The sequence below is a fragment of the Mesoplodon densirostris genome, chromosome 14 (assembly GCF_025265405.1).
Source record: "Mesoplodon densirostris isolate mMesDen1 chromosome 14, mMesDen1 primary haplotype, whole genome shotgun sequence".
Lineage (NCBI taxonomy): Eukaryota > Metazoa > Chordata > Mammalia > Artiodactyla > Ziphiidae > Mesoplodon > Mesoplodon densirostris.
The window spans coordinates 26,171,103-26,195,206 of record NC_082674.1 but is presented as its reverse complement, the minus strand read 5'-3'; the positions used below and the strand labels follow the sequence as shown (position 1 = coordinate 26,195,206).

General features: G+C 35.3%; 2 protein-coding genes across 7 annotated transcripts in view; one reads left to right on the top strand and one right to left on the bottom strand.

Moving 5' to 3' along the window:
* The window catches only part of BIRC6 (baculoviral IAP repeat containing 6), a 230,976-nt gene that overhangs the window by 140,786 nt on the left and 66,086 nt on the right, over positions 1-24,104 (bottom strand). For 4 of the 6 annotated variants that reach the window (XR_009534377.1, XM_060117774.1, XM_060117775.1 and 1 more), the window contains 15 exons: positions 23,846-23,977; positions 21,606-21,784; positions 20,488-20,621; positions 19,962-20,123; positions 19,740-19,871; positions 18,721-18,818; positions 17,195-17,342; positions 16,268-16,401; positions 11,117-11,263; positions 5,763-5,950; positions 4,620-4,943; positions 4,282-4,381; positions 1,577-1,791; positions 1,033-1,241; positions 339-685 (listed from right to left, as the gene is read on the bottom strand). Coding sequence is in view for 5 of the 6 variants with exons in the window: in XM_060117774.1 (XP_059973757.1) it covers positions 339-685; positions 1,033-1,241; positions 1,577-1,791; positions 4,282-4,381; positions 4,620-4,943; positions 5,763-5,950; positions 11,117-11,263; positions 16,268-16,401; positions 17,195-17,342; positions 18,721-18,818; positions 19,740-19,871; positions 19,962-20,123; positions 20,488-20,621; positions 21,606-21,784; positions 23,846-23,977 (2,649 nt within the window). In the remaining variant the exon portion in view is untranslated. The remainder of the gene's footprint in view (positions 1-338; positions 686-1,032; positions 1,242-1,576; positions 1,792-4,281; positions 4,382-4,619; positions 4,944-5,762; positions 5,951-11,116; positions 11,264-16,267; positions 16,402-17,194; positions 17,343-18,720; positions 18,819-19,739; positions 19,872-19,961; positions 20,124-20,487; positions 20,622-21,605; positions 21,785-23,845; positions 23,978-24,104) is intronic. The other 2 variants (XM_060117776.1, XM_060117778.1) reach the window with 2 other exon arrangements.
* LOC132501698 (small ribosomal subunit protein eS26-like) lies at positions 12,784-13,400 on the top strand. The gene is made up of 2 exons (XM_060117396.1): positions 12,784-12,909; positions 13,125-13,400. Exons 1-2 carry the CDS (start codon positions 12,784-12,786, stop codon positions 13,356-13,358), a joined length of 360 nt encoding a protein of 119 aa, XP_059973379.1. The 3' UTR covers positions 13,359-13,400.

Sequence of the window (24,104 nt, the reverse complement as noted above, 5' to 3'; positions counted from 1 at the left end):
AACAAATGTATGGACACCAAGGAGGGAAAGCAGCTGGGGGGGTGGGGGGGATGGGATGAACTGGGACATTGGGATTGACATGTATACACTGATGTGTATAAAATGGATAACTAATAAGAACCTGCTGTATAAAAACATGAAGTAAAATTCAAAAATTAAAAACAAAAATCTATTTAAGAAAAACAAAAATAAGGGGAAAAAATGAATTAACCTAAAAACACATTACATAAATATATCAGAAAGGATACCAAAATAAACAGAACCCAGGAGATATTAATACAACAAAACCACATCAAATATATTTCCGGTCTTTTTAAGTACTTAAGTCAAATACAAACCATTGGAAGAGTGAAGAAGGCTGAGCAAAGTGTCCAATAAATATCTGATGATAGTACGTAACTGCTCTGTGGAAGATGTCTGAATTAAATCTTTTGGGTCTGAAGTTTCATTCAACATCTTCCTACTTGCTCCAAGAGCTACTCTGAGCCTCTGCACTGCATTATGAGCCAAATTTAGTTGAAGCTGTAGCTGAATACAGTCCTGATAGGCAGAAAAGACTCTGCTATCCTCCTCGACGGCCTTGTCTGGCTTTCGCAAAAAGTACTGTGCATTGTTAGCACTGTTGAGAGGAGGAAGATCAATACTTTGCAAAAGAGTTTCTAGTCGATGACAAGCCAAGTTATACCTGTAAGAAAAAAATAAACGAACAAAATAATTCCTGCAATGTTCTCTTTGACATACATGTACGAATACACACTAAAATTAAATCTCTAAAACAAGTTAACACACAACCATTAAAAAGAATTAATCAATTGGTCAATTAATCAGTTGGTAAGTACTAAAAAAATAGAACCAATTATTTAATCACAATATATTAATGCATTAAACATTATTATAACATGCTAGTGTCCTACCGCCTTTTGCTCTTTTCTATACACTTATGAAAAGTCATTTCTTGACAAGTATGTGGGAGACATTATAGAAAATATAAGGTTTCAATAACACTAAAATATATTGCAATTTTCTACTAACCTGCACTGTATATCCTCCTGTAGAGCAACCATCATTGTTAAATGCTGGTCAATTTCTGGTTGGTTTGCAGATTCTCCCTCTCCCCTCAGAGGATCATGCATTAATTTCAGTTCACTCTCCCAAGGCAAGATATAGGTATGACCATAGTAAAATCCTAATGGGATTTTAGCTCTGGCATTTGTACTTCCATAGCGTCCAATGACAGTGATCTGAAATGAAAACTTATAAATATACATAACCACCCATCTACCACAATAAAAATCTGAATCATGTATTTTAAAAGATAATTATATTATAAATTATAAAAAGATACTTTCATTTTTATTTTTTAATTGAAGTATAGTTGAATTACAATGCTGTGTTAATTTCTGCTGTACAGCAAAGTGATTCAGTTATACATAATTTTTCCATTATGGTTTACCACAGGATATTGAATATGGTTCCCTGTGCTATAAGGATACTTTTAAATTATATGTCTGAATATTTTTCATAACTTATCAGAAACATGGAAAGCATATCAATTCATTTTCTTGAAGTTCTTTACCTTCATGAATCTACACACTGGAGGTGGTATCAAATCATGAAGAATTAGTGAATGGGTGCTTATATCTGTTGCCACTACCAATCGCCTCCCATCAACCTCTTCTCCTAATGTCCAAATGTCAATTGACAAGGAGGCCAAGTCTCCACAAGTGGGTATCAATACGTCTGTCAACAGTATTGGTCTACCAAAATCCAAGGTCACAAATCTCCTTGCTCCTATGAGAGATAGAGAGCAACAGCTGACACAAATACCATGTATCAATTAACCAAAAGACACATTCTGAAACAATCTGGAACATTCATCTTAAAATATGAAATCAACTTACTAAACTACAAACAAGAAGAAATGCTAATAATTCTCATTAAACAACTGTCTAAAACCTCAATTTATATTAGTTTGAACCCCAAGATTTAAGTAAAAAATATACAAGAATAAGTTTGTTACTATGAAGGCAATCAACTGTACATATAAGCTTATTTTAAAACTTTACAGCAAAAAAAGGTAAATCAGCAAAAATATAGATTAATTCAATGAAGTACCTATCGGTTCTTCTTTCAGTCATTTGGTCTTTTTTTCTTTTAATTTCACAACTAAATGTATTTATTACTCATACCAAATTTTATTATTTGATTTTGGTTTTCTTAAGCCTTATTTAACATCTTTTGGAGTTGCATCTTACATTGGGGTTAAGATGTAAAGGACAAGCGTAAGGCTGAAATCACATGTAGTCATTACTACCACACTAAAAAATCTCTGAGGAAGGTCCTCCAATGGAGACAAATAAAACTTATCTCAAACAATGCTTCCCTCCCATACTGACACATCACTGTCTCTTCAGCTCAGTTCCAAATGAAGTAGAAGGCTTAGTCTTAAGGGCCACACTAAAGAGACAGTATGTCTTTTATGTGTAAGCTCATATATTAACAAAAGAATGATCTGAGAGAACCAGAGGAGCAGATTTGCATCTCTCAACTCACACACATTTCAGGAATAAGCTCAATTAAGGAAACAGCAGGCATTAATAAAATCCTATTTATTTTTCTTCTTTATTGTGTTAGGGGCAGATAGTAACCGTACCAGTTACATTTTACAGTGAAGGAACCCAACTAAATTTAACTTGTGGGACTAGTGCCATCTCCATAGAGCCATTTTAAGGAAAACAAGGCAGTATTTTCCTAAACAGAAAGACTACTGAACAAAAAACATAATTCTCCCCCCTTTAGGGGGCTTACGTGCCACAGTCGAGTCCACAGATAGAAAACCAAATCATAGTGTAAACAACTGCTCACATTTCATAAAGACTGGACAACAACGAATTTCACTCTATATGCCATGAACGCTAATTATTGTTACCAATGAATGATTAGTTGGGCAGAAAACAGCATGTAACACTTTTTTTTAAAACTCTCTCTTCCGGGCCTCCCTGGTGGCGCAAGTGGTTGAGAGTCCGCCTGCCGATGCAGGGGATACGGGTTCGTGCCCCGGTCTGGGAGGATCCCATATGCCGCGGAGCGGCTGGGCCCGTGAGCCATGGCCGCTGAGCCTGCGCGTCCGGAGCCTGTGCTCCGCAACGGGAGAGGCCACAACAGTGAGAGGCCCGCATACCGCAAAAAAAAAAAAAAAAAAAACTCTCTCTTCCAAAGGGGAAAAAACCCACTGCAATAAAGCAAATATGGTTCAACTCTTCATATGATGAAAAGTGATACAGTATGCACTATATTCATGTGAATTCCTCCTATAAAACACACCTAAAGACTTTGTCAAATTCTGCTGCTGTTCAAGCCTAGAAATAACATTTGGTAGGATAATAAGGCAAATATTGCCTACAATGTATTTAGTAAACATGCTCTAATTAAAAGCACCTATCCTGATCATAGGTCTCTAGCATATAAGCATGGTACAAGCCTAAGTAAAATATGAACTATCCAGAGACCATGAAATGTTAGTAATCCTATTCAGTTATTTTAATTAGCAGTAATTCTGTCAGCTATTCTCAAAAAATGGTTCCAACATTAGAATGCTAGTCTTAATGAATACTTCTTTAAGCATAATTTTTAGTGTATTGGTAATCGAGCAGCTATAATAAAGACAGATATTTATGTCAACCATAGTTCAACAGATGAGATTCTTTTTTTTTAATTAATTAATTAATTTTTGACTGCATTAGGTCTTCGTTGCTGTGTGTGGGCTTTTCTCTAGCTGCGGTGAGCGGGGGCTACTCTTTGTTGCGGTGCGCGGGCTTCTCATTGCAGTGGCTTCTCTTGTTGCAAAGCACAGGCTCTAGGCGAGCAGGCTTCAACAGTTGTGGCTCGCGGGCTCTAGAGCACAAGCTCAGTAGTTGTGGTGCACAGGCTTAGCTGCTCCACGGCATGTGGGATCTTCCCAGACCAGGGCTTGACCCTGTGTCTCCTGCACTGGCAGGCGGATTCTCAACCACTGCACCAGCAGGGAAGCCCCAGGTGAGATTCTTATACAGATGAAACCCACTGTTTGGATAGAATTAATGAAACCACTCAGCAGCACTCTTCCATCCAACTTGGTAAGTACACAGCTTGAGCCTTATGTAATACTTATTCTTGGTAAAAAGCACTTTCCCAAGAGCAGATGTGATTTATTTGCACAAGAAAATCAAACTACAAAATATTAAGTCTTCAAAGGGCCAGCAGACAAGGCAAAAAAAATATTTTAAGAAAATCAAAGATTACCTGAATGCATTCGTTCTATAATAATGGACTGGTGAGGTGGAGGCTGAAGAAAATGTGAAGCATGAGAAATTGCAAGGGCTAGACCAGAGCCAAGTGGATTCTAGAAAAGAAAAAAGTATAACTCTATGTTGATATCACTCTTGCTCTATAAAAACTAATAACCATAATATAAAGTTAACAAGTCCCATTTCCTGATGTATATTCTGTAACATTAAATAAAATAATCTAATTTGATATAACAAGTTAACATAATAAAACTTTGCTTTCTAAAGTTAGCGTATACATCAAAATATTTTTAAATGTCTAAGAGAACACCTATTTAAAATATAGTAATTTACCATTCTGGACTTGTTGGAATTTTTGTTATGTGCAGCAAGATTGACTGTAGGGGGATCAATAACTGAGCCTGGGAAAAGCTGTGCAAGTTCGGCATTAATCACAACGGAAACTGCTTCATTGGGTGGGGTGAGTGGTGGAGTCATAAAAAGTGGTGTTGTTTTTGGAGTGGGTGGAATAACATCAGATGGATGAATGAAGAATCCAGGGGCTGCCACTGGGTTGGAAGGCACAGAGTTGTGAACAGGACCTACTGCTGATGCTGCTGATGCTGCTGCAGCTGCTGCAGCTGTTGTCTGATGTAACTTGGCTTCCAGCTTTGCTTTCTGTAAAAGAAGTAAAAGCAACAAATATAGACTAATCCTGCCTATCTAAATTGTGGGGAATACTACGTGGGTATATATTGTGAAAATAAACATGATTAACTGGATCCTAGTTCAATAAAAATGAAATTAAGTAAAAAATGGACTCAACATGAATGGAGTACTTCTATGCTATATATGTGTGTGTATGTGTGTGTGTGTGTATAATACACACACACATACACACACACACTTCCTTAAATATTTGATATAAACTTTCCTGAGTATCTGGGAAATAGGAATTTCTCAAAGCAAAGGCAGAAAGGAACCAGAACAATTAAATGTAAATAAGGAAACAAAGTTCTCCTCAAAACAAAATATTAACAGGAAATGGATTCTCATGTTGCCTAACCTGATACAATTTGTCACCTGGAATTGTATGAAGTTTCCAAACGTCTGCTATTATTACTAAATTTTAATTCACATTAATTTAATTGGTCTTTAAAATGTTGTTTTAGGTTTTTCAATCCATTAAAATAGTAACTTTTAACTCTTATGTTTGACCAAGAGTGTTTATAAACAGAATAAAGAATGGAACTTACTTAAAGACTGCACAGAAAATATCAATTATATTCCCCCAGATATGTATCAAAGAAAATGCATTTATATAAGTTTTAAAAAGTTAAGTATATCACAAAGATGTTACCTCAATTTTTGTAGAAAATGACTAGCTCAGATCGGTCAACCTAATTTCCTTTACAAAAATAATGGTCATTTTTACAGTATTTTTTCAGCTTTTGAAGTTTAGAGACAGCATGAACAAAGAGCCAAATAGTCTCCAACCTGTTGCTGAAGCTTCAAAAGCTGCTGCTGTTTCTCTTGCAGCACCTGTAGCTGTTGCTCGGCTGAAGCCATTGCATGAGAGAGAGACTGCAAAGCTACCTGGGCTGCTGAACTCAGGGCTGTCGAAGCTTCCCCAACTGTCCCAGATGATAGTCCACCTACTGCAGGAGTAACCCCGAAGGAACTCACTGGCATAAGACAAGGGGGGAAAAAAAACAGGATGAAGAAAAGGTTCACAGAGAAACACAGACAAAGTATATACTACTTTCACACTAAAACTACAGTTAATTTTCCTTTAAAAAATAAGACTCTTTAGAGGAAATCTTAATGGTAAAAGTATATCGATAATAACAGTATTCAAGTATAAGGATCCAGGAATGACGCGGGCCTCTCACTGCTGCGGCCTCTCCCGTTGCGGAGCACAGGCTCCGGATGCGCAGGCTCAGCGGCCATGGCTCACGGGCCCAGCTGCTCCGCGGCATGTGGGATCCTCCCGGACCGGGGCACAAACCCATGTCCCCTGCATCGGCAGGTGGACTCTCAACCACTGCGCCACCAGGGAAGCCCCCAGGAATGACTTTTGATCAAAGAAAAATTAGTATGCTTTTGAGATTAAAAATATTGTCAGCATGGAAGAAATTTCATTTAATATGGCTAAACTCTTACGCAATTTGGGCATAAGAAACAGGCTGAGTTTCCTTTACTAAGTTTCTTACAGCAACACCACCTTCTTCTCCCTCCCCTAAAAACCTCAAACAACTTTCAATTACAAGAACATCATTTAACAAGACTGACGACACCTATTTCCTCATTTAAAGCATAGCCTGGAAAGAGAATCTTGCCCACAAATATGCAAAGCAATGTTTCCTACCATATGCTCCTCAGAACACTAAGAAGAAGAGAAGCATGTCAGATGCACAGTCAAATAAGTCTGGCACATACTGCTTACCCATGAACATTACCACCATTACAGTTCTCTGAAATCGCACGAAGTTAAAATCTTTTTACTCCCCTTTTCAATGTTATTTAAATATACAGCATAAAAGAACTTTTTTCCCATTATATATTTACCAGTATCTGTGTAAAACATTTTGGAAAAAGCTGAAATAAAAACTTAATTTCATAAACTCACACAATTAATCTTCGACAAAGGAGGCAAGAACATACAATGGAGAAAAGACAGTCTCTTCAGCAAGTGGTGCTGGGAAAGCTGGACAGCCCCATGTAAATCAATGAAGTTAGAACACACCCTCACACCATACACAAAAATAAACTCAAAATGGCTGAAAGACTTAAATATAAGACATGACACCATAAAACTCCCAGAGGAGATCACAGGCAAAACATTCTCTGACATAAATTGTACCAATGTCTCCCAAGGCAATAGAAATAAAAGCAAAAATAAACAAATGGGACGTAATCAAACTTATAGACTTTTGCACAGCAAAGGAAACCATAAACAAAACAAAAAAACAACCTATAAGAAAATATTTGCAAACGATGTGATAAGGGCTTAATTTCCAAAATATACAAACAGCTCATACAATTCAATAACAAAAACAACCCAATCAAAAAATGGGCAGAAGACCTAAATAGACATTTCTCCAAGAAGACATACAGATGGCCAATAGGCACAAGAAAAGATGTTCAACATCACTAATAATTAGAGAAATGCAAAACAAAACTACAGTGAGGTACCACCTCACACTGGTCAGAATGGCCATCGTTAAAAAGTCTACAAATAACAAACGCTGGAGAGGGTGTGGAGAAAAGGGAACCCTCCTACTCCTACACTGTTGGTGGGAATGTGAATTGGTGCAGCCACTATGGAAAACAGTACGTAGGTTCCTTAAAAAACTAAAAATAAAATTGCCATATGATTCAGCAATCCCACTCCTGGACATACACCCAGAGAAAACTCTAATTTGAAAAGATACATGCACCTCAATGTTCATGGCTGCGCTATTTACAATAGCCAAGACATGGAAGCAACCTAAATGTCCATCAACAGATGAATGGATAAAGAAGATGTGGTACATATATACAATGGAATACTACTCATCCATGAAAAAGAATGAAATAATGCCATATGCAGCAACATGGATGGACCTGGAGATTATTATACTAAGTGAAGTAAGAGAAAGACTTACTTATATTAAGGAAAGATAACTGCTACAATAATAACAAATGTTTAGTATGTATTACCTACTACCTTACACTGTTTTAGTTAATTACTACATTCAACAAATGAACCCTGAAGGGCAGGTAGTATGATTCTGGTCTTTAGTTGATTAAGTAAAGAATGGCTCAGATAAGTTACCCTGTAGAGCTACCTAATGGTAGAACTAGGGTTAGAACCAAGGGCTGTGTGACATCAAACCTAACATGAGGCATAGTGCTAAGTATGGAACTTACATCAACTCATTTAGTCTTTGCAATGGCACTTGAGTAGGTAATATGTTATCTCATTTTACAGATAATGTATCTAAAATTGAGGGAACTATATGGCAGAAACTAACACAACATTTAAAATCAACTATACTCCAATAAAAATAAAAATAAATAAAATAAAATTGAGAGAAGTAATATGCTCATAAAAACCTGAAAAGGGGAGAAAAAAGGTAATCTGACAGCCTATCTTAACATCTAACAATGACTATATTATGCCAGAATTCAAATAAACTATTTTTAAAAACTAAGCTATAATCACAAGATTGAAATAACAACAAAACTGTGCATAGCCTCTTAACAATTAAAAATTTCCTCAACTTAAAAAAAAAAACATGATCATTACAGTGTAGCCATCATACACCTCATTTAACTTGCACAAATTCAACTATATAAGCTTGGGCAAAGAAAAAGCAATCATAACTCATATAAGTTGTGTGCTGTAAAATGAAATCCATTTGCACCGTCAAGCGTTCCACCAAAGCAACAGCAGTTCATTCCAACCCTAGAGGGAAAATTATTAGACTTACTAAGGCATTTATGTTGTACTTGTACTTTGGGGTAATTTAAGTGATTTTTCAATATTAACCATGTGTATTTTAGCCCTTTACTGATTTTAAAAATCTAATGCCCAAATAACATTTAAAGGAAAATGAGCTAAGTCACAAGAAACACATAAGAGACATAAACAACCCAAGAAAAATAAGTCATCCTGCTACTACAAAACTAATTTTTAAATCTTTTGCACAGTCTGAGCTTTCAATATCATTTTCTATTTTTATACTAAGAGCCTCTAAAACTAGATATAAAAAAAAAAAGAGGTGAGAACAAGACAAAGATGACTACTATCACCATTTCTATTCAGTATAAATGCAGGAAGTCCTAGGAAGCATGATAGAGCAAGAAAAAGAAATAAAAGATATAACACCTAGAAAAACAACAAAGTAAAAGTCTCTTTATTAACAGATGATGTAGTTGTGTATATTTAAAATCCCTAAAAAAATATCCCTAAGAATGTACAATCTACAAGAATTAATAAGTTAATATAGCAGTGTCACCAGGTATGAGATTAATATACACAGATCAATTATACTTCTATAGACCAGCAAGAAAAACCTGGAAATAAAATTAAGAAAAATAGCACTTATAATAGCATAAAAAATCAAATAGCTAGGTATAAATCTAAAAAGGATGTGCAAAACTTCTAGTGCACCAAGAACTATAAGACATCACCAAGATAAATGAAATACCTAATTTAGCATAAATATATACTAAAGAATATTACCATGTTAATGCACTGAAAGTCTTAATGTTAAGATGTCAATCCTCCCAAACTGACTTATATTCAAACCCCATATTAAAATACAATAAGTTTTTTGAGTATAAATTATCAATCCAGTTCTAAAATTTAAATGGAATTACTGAGATCTAATGTACAGCACATTGATTATAGATCATAATACTGCATTATATACTTGAAAGTTACAAAGAGAGTAAAACTTAAATGTTCTCACCACAAAAAAGAAATAGTAATTCTGTGACGCAATGAAGTAGTATTAGCTAATGCTATGGAGGTAATCATTTTACAATATATAAATTTTTCAAAACAACACACTGTACACCTTAAACTTGCTCACTATTATATGTCATTTATATTTCAATAAAGATGGAAAAAATGGAAATACAAAAGACCCAGAATCTTTATGAAAGAGCATCTTTAAGAAAAAGAATGTTGGTGGATTACACTCCTAAGTATACACTCAAGAGAACTGAAAACATACATCACAATGAACACTTAACACAAAAATGTTCACAGCAGTATTTTTCTTAATAGCCAAAAAGAGGAAACAACCCAAATGTCCATTAACTGCTGAGTAGATAAACGAGATGTGGTATATCCAAAAAAATTTTTAAGTGGTAAATATAAAATGGAATATTATTCAGCTACAAAAATGATGCACTTAGACATGCTAAATGGAAAAACCTTGAAAATATTAAACAAAGTGAAAGAACCCAGACGAAAAGGTCATATACTATATGATTCCACATTTATGGGAAATGTCCAGGGTAGGCAAATCCATAGAGACTCAAAACAGATTAGTGATTGCTAGGAGATGGGGGAGAGGGGAATTGGGAGTGACTGTTAATGGCTACAGGGTTTCTTTCTGGAGTGATTAAAACGCTCTGGAATTAGTGGTAATGACTGCACAACACTATGAAAACTTCATATATAAATTTTCTAAATCTACCAAAAAAGAAAAAAAGTTGGTAGATTTGTACTAGCAGGGCTTCCCTGGTGGCGCAGTGGTTGAGAGTCCGCCTGCCGATGCAGGGGACACGGGTTCGTGCCCTGATCCCGGAAGATCCCACATGCCGCGGAGCGGCTGGGCCCGCGAGCCATGGCCGCGGAGCCTGTGTGTCCGGAGCCTGTGCTCCGCAACGGGAGAGGCCACAGCAGTGAGAGGCCCGCGTACAGCAAAAAAAAAAAAAAAAAAAATACCTTTAACTTTAAACGCAAGAAATTACACCATGATGCCAAATTGACCATCAAGACTGATTGCTGAAGGTGGGTAATGAAAATATAGTCTATTGTACTCTTCCCTCTGCTTTCGTTATGTTTCATATTTTCCAAATTAAAATGTTTCTAAAAATGCACATACATAAAACAAAAGATTTAACATAGGGTTCTAGAGGGTAGGAAAAAAACCATGAATAGACTTAGAAAAGAATATGAAACCACTTATGATTTTTCCCCAAAATGTGCCTTCTACCAATAAGTTTCTACTAAACATGACAGCAAAGGAATTTACATATACTATAAACTGATATGTAAATACTGATATATCACTTTATTACAACATAAAATATGTAATAAAAGAATGTATATAATAAGAGAAGGTATATACCAGTAAACGTACTTGCATCATCCCTTTCTATCCTGGTTCCATCACTAGTTGACACACAAGTAAAGTGCAGAGGTTCAACTTCTAGAAGTCCAGTGAGAGATGTGAAACTACCTTCAGCAGCTGTGCAACTACTGACCTTTCCATTTCCTAATACAAAAAAGAGACAAGTTTTATAAAACGTGAATTAATCTTAAAAAGGCAATAGCCATATTGAGAATTATAGCTACTATTTCAATTTTAAATAGAAAGATGTATAAATGCATAAACACAGGGTTTACACAGGGCTTCAACAATGGACATGGTATTAAGAAAACACACAAATAGATACTAGTCTCCTAGCTACAAAAGCAGAGTTGCAGAGAAGCAACCTAGTGGCTCTTCACATTAACAAGAAACTACTGTAACAAGTGATTTAGATTTTAAATGAGGAAAAGAAGACAAAAGAAAAACAATAAATAAATAAATAAAATAGATTTTAAATGAGGGGGAAAAATAACCAGCTACTTAGATTAGCTATTACTCAATCTGTTTAAGTATGCAAAATATCAGAATATATTCTATGATGTCAACGGTACAAATGACACTTATTAAAAACTAAAGAAATATTCTAAAATATTAGCAAGGTTTATCTATAAATTTTATATTTTGAATATAATATCAATATCCTAGAATGAGATATGCTACCTTATAATCATAAAAAGTTTAAGTTAGCACATGTAGTAGTAAGAAAGAAAAATCAAATGGTCACAACTATGCGAATCATAAAACCACAGTAAGAAGACTGGACAGAAGAACACAAAAGAATGAAGAGTGGTGTATATCGTACGAGGGGAGGAAGAGGGAAGGGTTATTTTTAGTACTTTTCAAATGTTCTAATCAGAGCACTACTTTTAAACAGAATTCTTTAACACACAAAGTAAAACAGAAAGAGGAGATGGAAAGAATGGAGAGATATAAAAAAACATCATCAAACATCTGAAGGAATAAATTAAACGCAAGACTAAACCATCAAAACCTTGTTCTCCAATGTCCCATTGGCACCCAGCATAGGACCTGACACGTGTGTTAAAAAAATATTTATTGAGCACTTATTCAATAGAAGACATGGGAGATACAAGAATAAAAGGACAGGCCCTAGTTGTCATGAAACACATATTCTGTTCAAGGTTACCAGGTATTAAATAATTATACAACTGAACCTAAAAAAAGGTGCTATGCTTTACTTAAGAGAAGTTCAAAGGATAAATAAGTCAAGGGGAAATCAGTCTATGCCAGGGGTAATAAAATACTTCCATGATGAGGTGATGAGATATATGGGAATAAAAGATTTTTATGTATTTATTCCACTGGGACGGGAATCCAGGCAGAAGCAATGACATGAGTGAAATCCCTTCAGTAGGAAGGAACATGACACATTAGAGAAACTGAAAGAAAAATGTGCCTAGAGGAACATTTCTCAACCCTAAAACCCCTCTACACATCTTTAAGATAATTAAAAGAACTTGAAAATTGAGTTTTCATTTATGTTGGCTCTGTGTGTGTGTGTGTGTCTATATAGAAATATTTATCAAGGTAGAAATTATAAGATGAGAATACTTTAAACATTAATTCGTATAACAGTAATAAACTCATTAGGTATAAAAATAAATAGCATACTGTAATGAAAAATGACTGTTATGACCAAGAAAACAAGGAATAATGGTCGTGCCAAGAAGGGCCGCAGCCACATGCAGCCTATTCGCTGCACCAACTGTGCCCGACGCGTGCCCGAGGATAAGGTCATTAAGAAGCTCGTCGGGGCTTCCCTGGTGGCGCAGTGGTTGAGAGTCCGCCTGCCAATGCAGGGGACAAGGGTTCGTGCCCCGGTCCGGGAAGATCCCACATGCCGCGGAGCGTCTGGGCCCGTGAGCCATGGCCGTTGAGCCTGCGCATCCGGAGCCTGTGCTCCGCAATGGGAGGGCCACAACAGTGAGAGGCCCGAGTATCGCAAAAAAAAAAAAAAAAAAAGCTCGTCATTTGGAACATCGTAGAGGCCGCAGCCATCCGGGACATTTCCAAAGCGAGTGTTTTCGATGCCTATGTGCTTCCCAAGCTGTATGTGAAACTGCATTACTGCGTGAGTTGTGTCATTCACAGCAAGGCAGTCAGGAATCGTTCTCGGAAAGCCGGGAAGGACCGAACACCTCCACCCAGATTTAGACCTGCTGGTGCTGCCCCACGACCTCCACCAAAGCCCATGTAAGAAGCTAAGTTCTTAAAGACTAAAGAAATACTGTCCCCTGGAAAGACAATAAAATGGAAATTATACTTAAAAAAAAAAACAAAAATAACTTAATGAGAAGAGTGGTGATGTTTTACATTCTTGCATATCTCTTTAAAATCTGGCTTATCAGAAGGTAGCTGGATTTGCCCACCTGCCTCCGCATTCAATGTATTACAATAGGATGCTCTGGCAGAAATACATGAAGAAACGCTGACCCAAAACAAATATGTGATTGGAAAAGAACAGAATATTTTAATAAAGTATTAAATATTCAAAAACTTGAAAAGTGGTAGCTTAGGATTAGTTGCAATATGGTATCTGAAATCTTAAAAAAAGAACTTCTCAAACTCTATTACATTAAGATTAATTGGCCTATCTTATGCTTTTAGGTAATCTTCTGCCCATGCTTGATGTTGAATCACCATGCATCAATCATAGGGAAAACACTGGTCCGCTGCTATATACAGATCTTCCAAATGTTAACACATTTCATCATATAATATCAGAAAATGACACTCACTAATATCATCGTAGCCCATCAAAAAAGTCATTAAAGTTCACTTTGGAGGAAACAAGTTTTCCAAAATTCTAATTTCTGCTTAAAAGTCTACTTCTAAAATTGGCAACAAATATTATCAACTGGATGGATACTGACAGGCATTTTTTATTCATTTTTGAGAAAATACCTGCCAAATAATCAAATCTGAATAAACGTATTTTATCAGTCATTCTTGCAAATAAAAATGGTATACCATGAAATAAGCAACTAGTTCAGCTTATAACTCTAACAACTACACAAGTGCACTTCCTTGAAACAACCATGGTTCTTCAGCATGCAGCAGAAGTGTTTCATGCACACTTCCCATTTCATCACAGGACAGTTAAAAGATGCATACTCGTTAATTTAATAAAATTAACAATTTTTACTGTTTCATCAAAGGTATTTCTAAGTGAAACTGCCATACTTTTTACTCTAAGTGCATGGGGAAGAACATCATGCTTTTGCATAATCAGTATGAATGTCAATGCAATGAAAAAAGGCAAGTAACATTGTTTTATCATGAAAACATTTAACCCGTGGACTCCCTGAAAGGATCTCAGGAACCCTGAGGGGACCTATGGACCACACTTTGAGAATCACTGGGCCACAGAAAGAAAACTAACAGGGCAGATCACACAAGATGTTCTCTACTGTATTAGAGACTCTGGACTGCACAATTATGGAAAGAAATGAAAAGTATTTTAAGAAGAGAGAGAGGATGATCAGATCAGGTTTGCAGTCAAAAATGATTACATTCATTGCATTGTGGAGAATGTACAGAAGTGAGCCAAGAACAGATGCAGGATGACTAGTTAGAAAGCTATTACTGTAGCCCAGGTTCAAAACGACTGTGGCTCAGACCGTAATATTGTGATTGTGGGAAGTAAGAGGATGGGCAGATTTGAAATATATGTTGGTGGAAAAATAGACAGAATCTGATGACAGCCTCATTGTGGAGGATGAGAAACAGAGGATAACATTCAGATTTCTGTTTTGTGCCATGGATGCCATTAGCTGAAAAAAGGAATGCTGGATGGTGAGAAATAAAATGAAGAGACGTTCATATGGAGACGTATATCACGACTTCTAAGTCCCTTCTTCTGGGACTATAATACTCTATAATGAGTATGGCTGCTCTTACTTATTTAACCCCCAGGCTTGGCCTGAGCTTTATGGTCCTCTCCTTACATTCTCTCTATAAGGAATTTCATTCTATCCTAAGGAGTTCAAAAGGCATCTACAGGTCTAGTTCTAACCCCTCCTCTGAGTTCTACTCATAATTAGACAAGTCACTTAGATAGAGACACACTGGCAGTAAGGTAGTCAGGAGCCTAAGTCATCAAACAGAGGCGATAACACCAATATCTAAGGCAGAATAAGTCATTAAAAAGCAAGTAACAGACCAGAAGTATAGTATGACCTCTTTCATTAAAAATGCTCATAAACACGTGTAGCAAATAAGTCTAAATAGCTAAGCATCCTGTTAACAATGGTGATCTAAAAGGATGAAGAGGTTAGAGTTGAGACATTTTATATATTATTTATATTTCTATATCTGATTTTTCTCTTTTGCTTTTTTCACAACTCATAATTTACAAACCTGAGACTAACTCCCAAAATTTACTTATAATTAATGTGGTAATTATAATATGTGTACAAATAAATTTTTTAACATTTTGGTTTACCAACACTTGCAGTAAGTTCGGTAAGATGGAAGAAAACAAAAAATAAAGCGATCATTGCTCTATCTGACAAAACTAGAAAAACACCAAATTCTAGCACCTGAAAAGATTATACAAATAGTGCTATACATTCAATCCTAAAAACATATTCTTTAGAAATGCATACAAGAATACATGTAACATGGTGTACCAAGTTCACCTCAGGAGAGTGTGATAGAAGATGCAGAAAATTATTTTTTCTTTCTGCATCTTTGCTTATTAAAGTAAGTGTAAATTAATTTTATTTTCATATCTTGTAATATGAAATAACATGTTCTTTGAGTTTATGAACAAAGGCACACCACATAAAACTGAAAGGACTACAACAAATAACCAAATTTTAATCTCTTATTAGCATTAAAGTCATACTGACATGCAATGAAACACACACACACACACACAAAAACCAAATTTGCAACCCTTTCAAAAATAACTTCAATATTTTTTGAGGGGGGAGTTAAGAAACAAAGGCAAATAGTTTAATGACTCACAGATACTAAAGTTAAGTTCTAAAAATTTTAGTTCTCAAAGATAGAATGTAGTGACTACAATCTATTAAAAAATCAACGGTAACTTAAACCCAAGATATAAAATTCAAAAATTCCTTTAATAAAAGACTTTACTACCTGAAAGGACATCTGATAAATCAATTTCATCTGACTGGACACCAATGCTGCTGTTGTATACATTTTTACAAGAAGAGCCACTCATCTCCAAATCAAAGAGGACTGGATCGAATGGTGAACTATATAATCCATATCTGAAAAATAAAATAATGTCCTAACAATTTTCCTGTCAGCCATCTAATTAACAAATTTTCTATTTACTTAGTTTTCAAAGCAGTTTTTACACAGGGCAGAAGGAAACACTATTAACTCCTTAAATTCACTGAATCTCAACTGTGTTCCCTGAAAACCTATACTCCAAAAGATATAGTCCAGAGACTCAATAAATCTGATTTCAATTAAGCTGATAACTAATGAACCAAGACAACCTTCATCTGCAGTCTGAATCAAGAAAGAGCTATCAAGCACCCCTCCCTTGCCTCAATCATTACATTGACTCAGCAGAAGGTACAAAGGATTTGAGTACCATCTCATCGAAATCAAGATTTCTAATCTATAAAGATTATAAAAATCCTTGCTTTAAATAAAATACTTCAAATAATGAAGACTAGGCAAGAACTCAAATCTAACCTTTAGCTATTTCTTATTTCATTATGTTTAAGTTTTAGAAAATCAAACAGCAGATAAAGAATATTAGTAAAGGGCAAAAAGTGATTTACATAATTTTGCTTACAAAGTTTTAACAACAAAGAAACAAATTACCTTAAGTGCTTCTACCATTAGCAAGATACACCACTTTTAAGTATTTTAATATAATTAGCCCTCTGAATAACCATCTCCAGGACTTCCAAAGTTGTTAAAGGGAATTATTTTCAGAGAAAATAAAGGGAAGAAAAACTTAAGCAAATATATATAGTAACAGTTGTGTGCAAAGGTGGTATCATATCCAGAAAGGCCCATGATTAGTCATTTCATAGATTAAAATACCTTGTCTGAAGCAAAGCCTCCATTGGTGTTAGCCTGTCCTGTAACTGTCTGGACACAGCAGTAAGCAGAGATGCACATGTGGTACTGCACCCAGCCAAATCTTCATCTTTAACATAATTCAGTAAGACAAAATACCAGTAGACAGAACCTGAAAACAACAACAAATCAGTTGTTTAAATCACTGTTTCTTTTCCTCATTTTTCTCTAATAAAGAGAACTTCAGATTTCATATTTATCAGTATGTCCCCTTTTCCTAGAAGGATTTTCTGGAAATAAAATCTGTAAGGGCAAATTACAAAGAAGGACTAACTCCTTGGAGGACTCTAAGAGGACACTGACAAAGAATTGCAATCATATTTTTGAGAAGTGTATAGGATCAACCTAGTCATTTAGGTTTTCAGTAATGTGAGATGACTCTGAGGGACATTTTATAATAGCTAGAAAAGCAGAGATGTCAGGTCCTTCAAGCCATCTTTCCTAAAATACTATTTCTCTGTACCAAAAATTTCAAAACCAGTTGATGGCAGTGAGCTACAAATAATATACTTTAGCAAGTGAATGAAGTATAGTTATTCCATACTGCCAGTTAGATACAGACCAAAGGTGATATTAAAAGGTGACCATGATGATGTATTTTAAGACTCTAACTTGAGATATCTAACTAAATACACCCCATAATTTAAGCACCCTACCTCTAACACTATCCTCAGGAAACTGTTTTAAACACCAGAGACTATTAAAGTGAGCAACCAAGTCCAAAACATTCTACTCTATATAACAAACAGTTCATAGTTTTAGTCAATATATGTTCAAGGTAAATATAAACAGACTCTTTGTCTAAATTAAGGTATTGATAAAATAACCATTTATCAACTAACTTTGAGCAAGCTTTTTTTCTGGTATACCACCAAGATCAAATCCTTGTGGAATATGTTTATCTCATTGAGATAACTTGTTGAATGGTTATTTATAAAATAAAAGACTGTGAGAAATGCCTACAAAAAATTAACACTAGGTAAAGGACAAATTAGTAGCCCTTCATAGTAAATTCCTACCTGATAACTACATTCATTTTTGAATGGAATTTCCACAGTCTTTAGGTGCTGTCAAAAAAAAAAACAACCCACTGGCTCCTTTTAGGGAATCAGAATTTGCCACAGACCCTACTATTCTCACACAATATGTGTATGAACCATTCTTCTTATTTATGTCATGTCTCTGGCACTTACTGACATTTTAGTTTGTGAACAGCCAAGCAACTCAATTATTTTAATGAAGTACAGAAAATGTATGAATTGAGATGACCTGGTTATTTACTTAAATCTCCCATTAACTTTTTCCTAAAAATAGTATCGAACAGAGTATCTGCCTACCCAATCACAATTTGAAACCCCTTAAACCGATAAGCTATAGAAAAAAAGAAAACTAATTGAGAAAAAAAAAAGAAAGTTACTACACAACCCCAAGCATACTGTGAGATATTTCCTAAGGCTACAGCTATTTGTGATTGAACTAATTTCACATACCACCAGTTGCTGCTGCAGGTAAGAACGACATGTTATCAAGTAAGGCCTTCAACAGAACAGATCCAAATCCTGGTTGACATGGGTCACATTTGCCATTACTGAAAACGATTTTAAAAGAAAAAATTTAAACACATTACTCAAGGTCTAAATCCAACTCTAAACATGGTGTAGTACTTTTAAAATCTTTAAAATGTGTTCATACAAATTGAAAGAAAATCTGCCTTAAAGCCCTACAGACATGCAGAAAGATAGTAGGGATTGATTATACTAAGGGTCTTTGTAACTGTTTTCTTACGCATTAAACCACCCTTTTTTTTTTTTTTTTTTTTTTTTTACCAAAAAGGGCTAACAAGCAGGTATAGTCAATATAGACTATTAGCTTTTAAACACTTCCTAGATAGTTTCAGAGTTTAGAGAAAATGATCTGCGTAACACTACAAATAAGTCTGGTAAAATTATTATATAACTGGGAACAAGGCCTCAAGTGAACAATCCAAAGACAATCAGGGACAGTAAGAGTGAAAGTGGGGGAAGGGATCCCCTTACCAAACTCCCCAAAGTCTTCCTAATAGGCAAAGAAGCCTAGTAGAATTCTTTTATTACTAGATTTATTTAACATGACATTTTGCCCAAAAAAACCCAAATTTTTTCTTAGAATCTCAATAATCCTCATCAACTTTTGAAAATCCTCTTAAGTTATACATATATTCAACAGGAACCAAATAACACTATAGACAAGGTATCACCTGCCAAACTGCAGGTGCACCTACGAAGTATATTTTCAACTTAAAAAAAAAACCAGGGGCTTCCCTGGTGGCGCAGTGGTTGAGAGTCCGCCTGCCGATGCAGGGGACACGGGTTCGTGCCCCAGTCCGGGAAGACCCCACATGCCACAGAGCGGCTGGGCCCGTGAGCCATGGCCACTGAGCCTGCGTATCCAGAGCCTGTGCTCCGCAACGGGAGAGGCCACAACAGTGAGAGGCCCGCGTACCGCAAAAAAAAAAAAAAAAGAAACCAACCTGATACACAAGGCTAGAAATCGTGCACACTTATGGGCTATGCTGCGTCCGGCCTCAAAGAAGCAAACATGTACAATGTCTAAAAGACATTTTCGTGTTTTTGAAAGCAGGCTCTCATTTCCTTCCTTTGAGCTGCAAAACAATAGCAGATGTTTAGGCTCATCTTGAACTTCCAATCATAAAATCCAAAGGGCAATCCATGGTAAATAAAATCTTATTAACCTTCCAGGTCCATTTGAATGTACTCCAGCTAACCAACAAAGAATGTCTAACACAAGGCTCTGGGCATGTTCTGTGATTTGGCCATCATCTGCTTTTCTACACAAAGTGTTAAGAAGTTTCTCATGAAATTCTGAAAACTGTAACATGGCACATCGTTGCACTCTACAAAAAAGAATATATAAACACATTAACAACCAAAACAGAAAAGTTAAAACTAAAGCTATTTCAGCCCGGTTGGACATATAATGTTTCATTTGAAATCATTACTATCACAATTTAAAAAAAGAACTTTTGAAAATTCCCAAACACTATAAAGACACCGGGGATGAACCAATGAAGTGGAAAGACAGTATATACCATCACTGAGATAAGTTCTTAAGAGAAATGAAAAGCAAATAAAAATTTTCAAGTAAAAGTTAGGATTTAAAAATTTTGTTTATTTTGGTATATTTATTGGAATTCTTCCTTTGTACTCTTATTACTTTAAGAATAGTAGAAGAAAATGAGGTTACCAAAATGAGGTTACCTTTCCTTAGAAATTGAAGTTTTCTTAAATCTTCGGATGGTGACTGAGACTTCCTGAAGTAAGTCACAGCCCCGGAGGTTTTCGGATTTACGGGTGCCACTTGCATTTTCATTCTTAACATTAGAGGATTTTTCCTAAACATACAAAAATAAATAACTGAATGAACAAACAAATGAAACAAAAAAAATGTTTACTATTAAAGTCTATAAATAAAAGAATATAACTGAATTATGGCTATCAAAACATAAATCTCAAATTAAAATGACAGCTTTCACCCTCATATTCAGTAAATGACTAATTTAGCCCAGAATCATAACAGGGAAAGAAAGATAGACATAGTCACTGTTTAAAGGTAATAACCCAATGAATTAAGATTATAAAGCCAAAGTCTTGAGTCTAAGTCCCAGCTACAGCTCTACAAGATATGCCAGCTCCCCAATCTCCAAGGTTCACTCACTTTCAACATGAAAAAATGGAGGTAATAACACCTGCTCTGCCTACCTCAGAGTTATTTTGAGGATTAAATCAGATAAAGTACACAGAAGTCCTTGAAAAATTGGAAGACCTATACAAATATAAGATGATTGGTGTTACTGATACTGCTATTGTTGCTTATGAATAATGATGATAGAGAAACAAAATCTCCAGAGTTCGGGAAAGTCCAAGATCAAACAAGTATGAAGAAACTGCATGATATATAGCTAGCTGTAGAAAATGAACCATGAAAATTAAGATACATCTCTAAAATCACTTCTCAACTTCTGTTCCTGCAGTCTCCCAAATGTTTACAAAAAAAAAAAAAAAAAAAAAAAAAGTGGTGCATTATCAGTAGAGGGCAGAGAAACCCAAGGAACTAAGAATAATTATACAGGGAAGTACCTGCTAACAATTATTCCCTACTGAATGTACTTTATATAAGCTAGGTAGTCGGCTTAAAGTTAATTCAAATATTTTCTCCTTGATTATATATTTTTAACTTGCTGCAGAGAAAAAATACAAACAGACAAAGTGTCTACTGATAAATCAATTATGGGCCATACTACTTCTAACAGTGTGTCAAATCTCAACCACCATGTTTAAAACAGCATGTTACAGTTCAGAATGATACTGTTTCATACCTTGCCTGCTGCAACTTTTGCCAAGAGTGAAGCAAGTGAATAACCCTTGTTACTCTGGTGTTTTAGGGATGGAAGTCTTACTACTGGACGTATACCACCATTACAGATCTCATCTGTTCCTCTTTCATTCACTGCCTTGACATGGATTAAAAATGAACGATATTTTCCTCCTGCCATACCTAGAGGAGTGGTACAGAAGGGGATAAATTATTCAATCACCAAAAAATCAAATTGTTTTTTGTCTTCCCAGAGCAAGTTAAATTAACTCCACAAAAAGAAAAATACACTTGGCCAGAATTTTTGAATTACACTGTTTGCATACAATATGGCTAAATAACCTTTGGTAGCAAAAGAACAAAAAGCACAGGAGTTATATGAACAGCGTAAGATAGAAAGTTTTGACACCTGGCATGTTTTACCCCAATCAAAGAAGTTATTCATTTTAATAACATAAATTTTGTGAACTACAGAAAAACACAAAGAAAAAACTGTCATTAAAGCACTGCCCAAAGATAATGATGTATCATATGTGCATCCATCCAGTCCTTTAATTCACGCATGCACACACATACATATGTGAATGCATACATACACATAAGCATTATAGCATTACAGTTGAAAAAGCACAGGCTTTGAAGCCACTACCTGGCTTTGATAATGGTTCTGCCATTTTATTAGGCATGTGACAAATTAACCTCTCCATGGTTCAGTTTCTTCAAAAGTAAATGAGAATAATAATAGTACCTACCTCAAAGGTAACTGAAACACTTATAACTGCATGGCACAAAGGAAGCACTAGATGAATATTGGTTGTTATTATCACTAGCTTCAATTTTATATGGTTTTAACTAAGCTGAGATCGTACTATACAATCTATATGTAAAATTTATTGCAAAAATACCCTCAAACTAATATACCCATGAACAAACCATAAGCTGATTGTTGCCTAAGCAGTTATGAAATCCTTCTGTAATTACAAAAGCTACTTTTGTTGTTTTCCACTGATCTGTCTGCCTACTGTGCTAGTGCCACACTGTTACATTCTTCTTACTGTTGCATTATTCTAGGTTCTAGAATCTAATAAGACCCTCCTCCTCAATCTTCTTTTTCTAAATGTCTCTGGCCAATATCATCCTTTTATTCATCCACAAAAATTTAGCAATCATTTTCTCCAGTTCAAAGTTTTAGGAATTTGATGGGAAGAATAGTCATTTCTACTAAATTCTGGGAAAATTAACACTTTTACATTATTGAGTCTTTTGAAATACATGTTACATAATTTTATCCCCAATTTTGTCAAAGCCGACATTTTAATTTTCATATAAAATTTTCAGTTTCACACTCTCATTCAACAAAATTAACTTATACTCTCAGCAATATGAGAGAAGAGATGTTATTAGTTTTGCTCACCACTGTAACCCAATATGTGGCCTAACACATCATAGGGTCTCACAAAGTTAATGAATGAATGAATAAGATGTAGTCAGGGGAGTACATTCAAACTTGTGTATATACTATGTCTGCAGCTAAAGGTAACTGTGTGAATGGGGAGAAACATTATGAAGGGAATGTACACAAATTAAAATAGTTGTTACTTAGGTGGTCAGATATGTTCTTGGTTTAGGGAAGGATCTCCACACCTTACCCACCTCCAATTTTACTTTAACAATCAAGGTAAGTGTCTCATTTGTTGGCTTTTTTTATTCACCCCTGAGATACAAAGGTGAAATAAATGTCCTACTACTGCAATATCTAACATCTTACAGATACAAGATATAAAATATACATTAATTATAATTTGTGCTTAAGACACTCAGATCATTACATCTGATACTTTCAAAACTCCTCTATAAAAATCCCATAAAAGAAGATATTATAACAATCTACAACACTCTGAAGACACAGGACTTTAAATTGATGGAAAAGGCAAACATGGCAGAACATGATGTCTGGTTATTTGAAGAATTCTGTATGTCATGCTAAGTCATCCTACATTCATCTTCTTTATGCTTTTTTAAAAAGCACTGAGACCTTCAAGACACAGAAAGTAGGATCTGAAGTTTCACATAACAATAATCACTTATGAGAGGAAATTACCTCAGCTACCAGGAAACTGATGGAATCACTAATGAAAAGTCCCCCAAAAAACAATACCTTACTTTTCTGAAATCAGTTTTTTCTAATCTACTTTTACAATTGTGGGATTATTTATTCTGCTTTTGTAAAATATGTTACTTCACCTTTAACAAGTTTGGGGCTTGTTAACGTCAACATCCCAGCATGCCCTGATAGATCAAGGCCACTAGCAAGCCATACTGGCCCACACAGAATGTCTTCTTTATGATCTTCTAAAAATGGACATAATCTAAGACCTAAAAAGAAAAAGACACATTTTTCTTTTAAATTAGCTTATAATTTAAAATGTAATATTTAATAAGCAAATATCCATCCCATTTACATGTAACAGCACCACACAAAATTCCATATTTGAATGTGTTC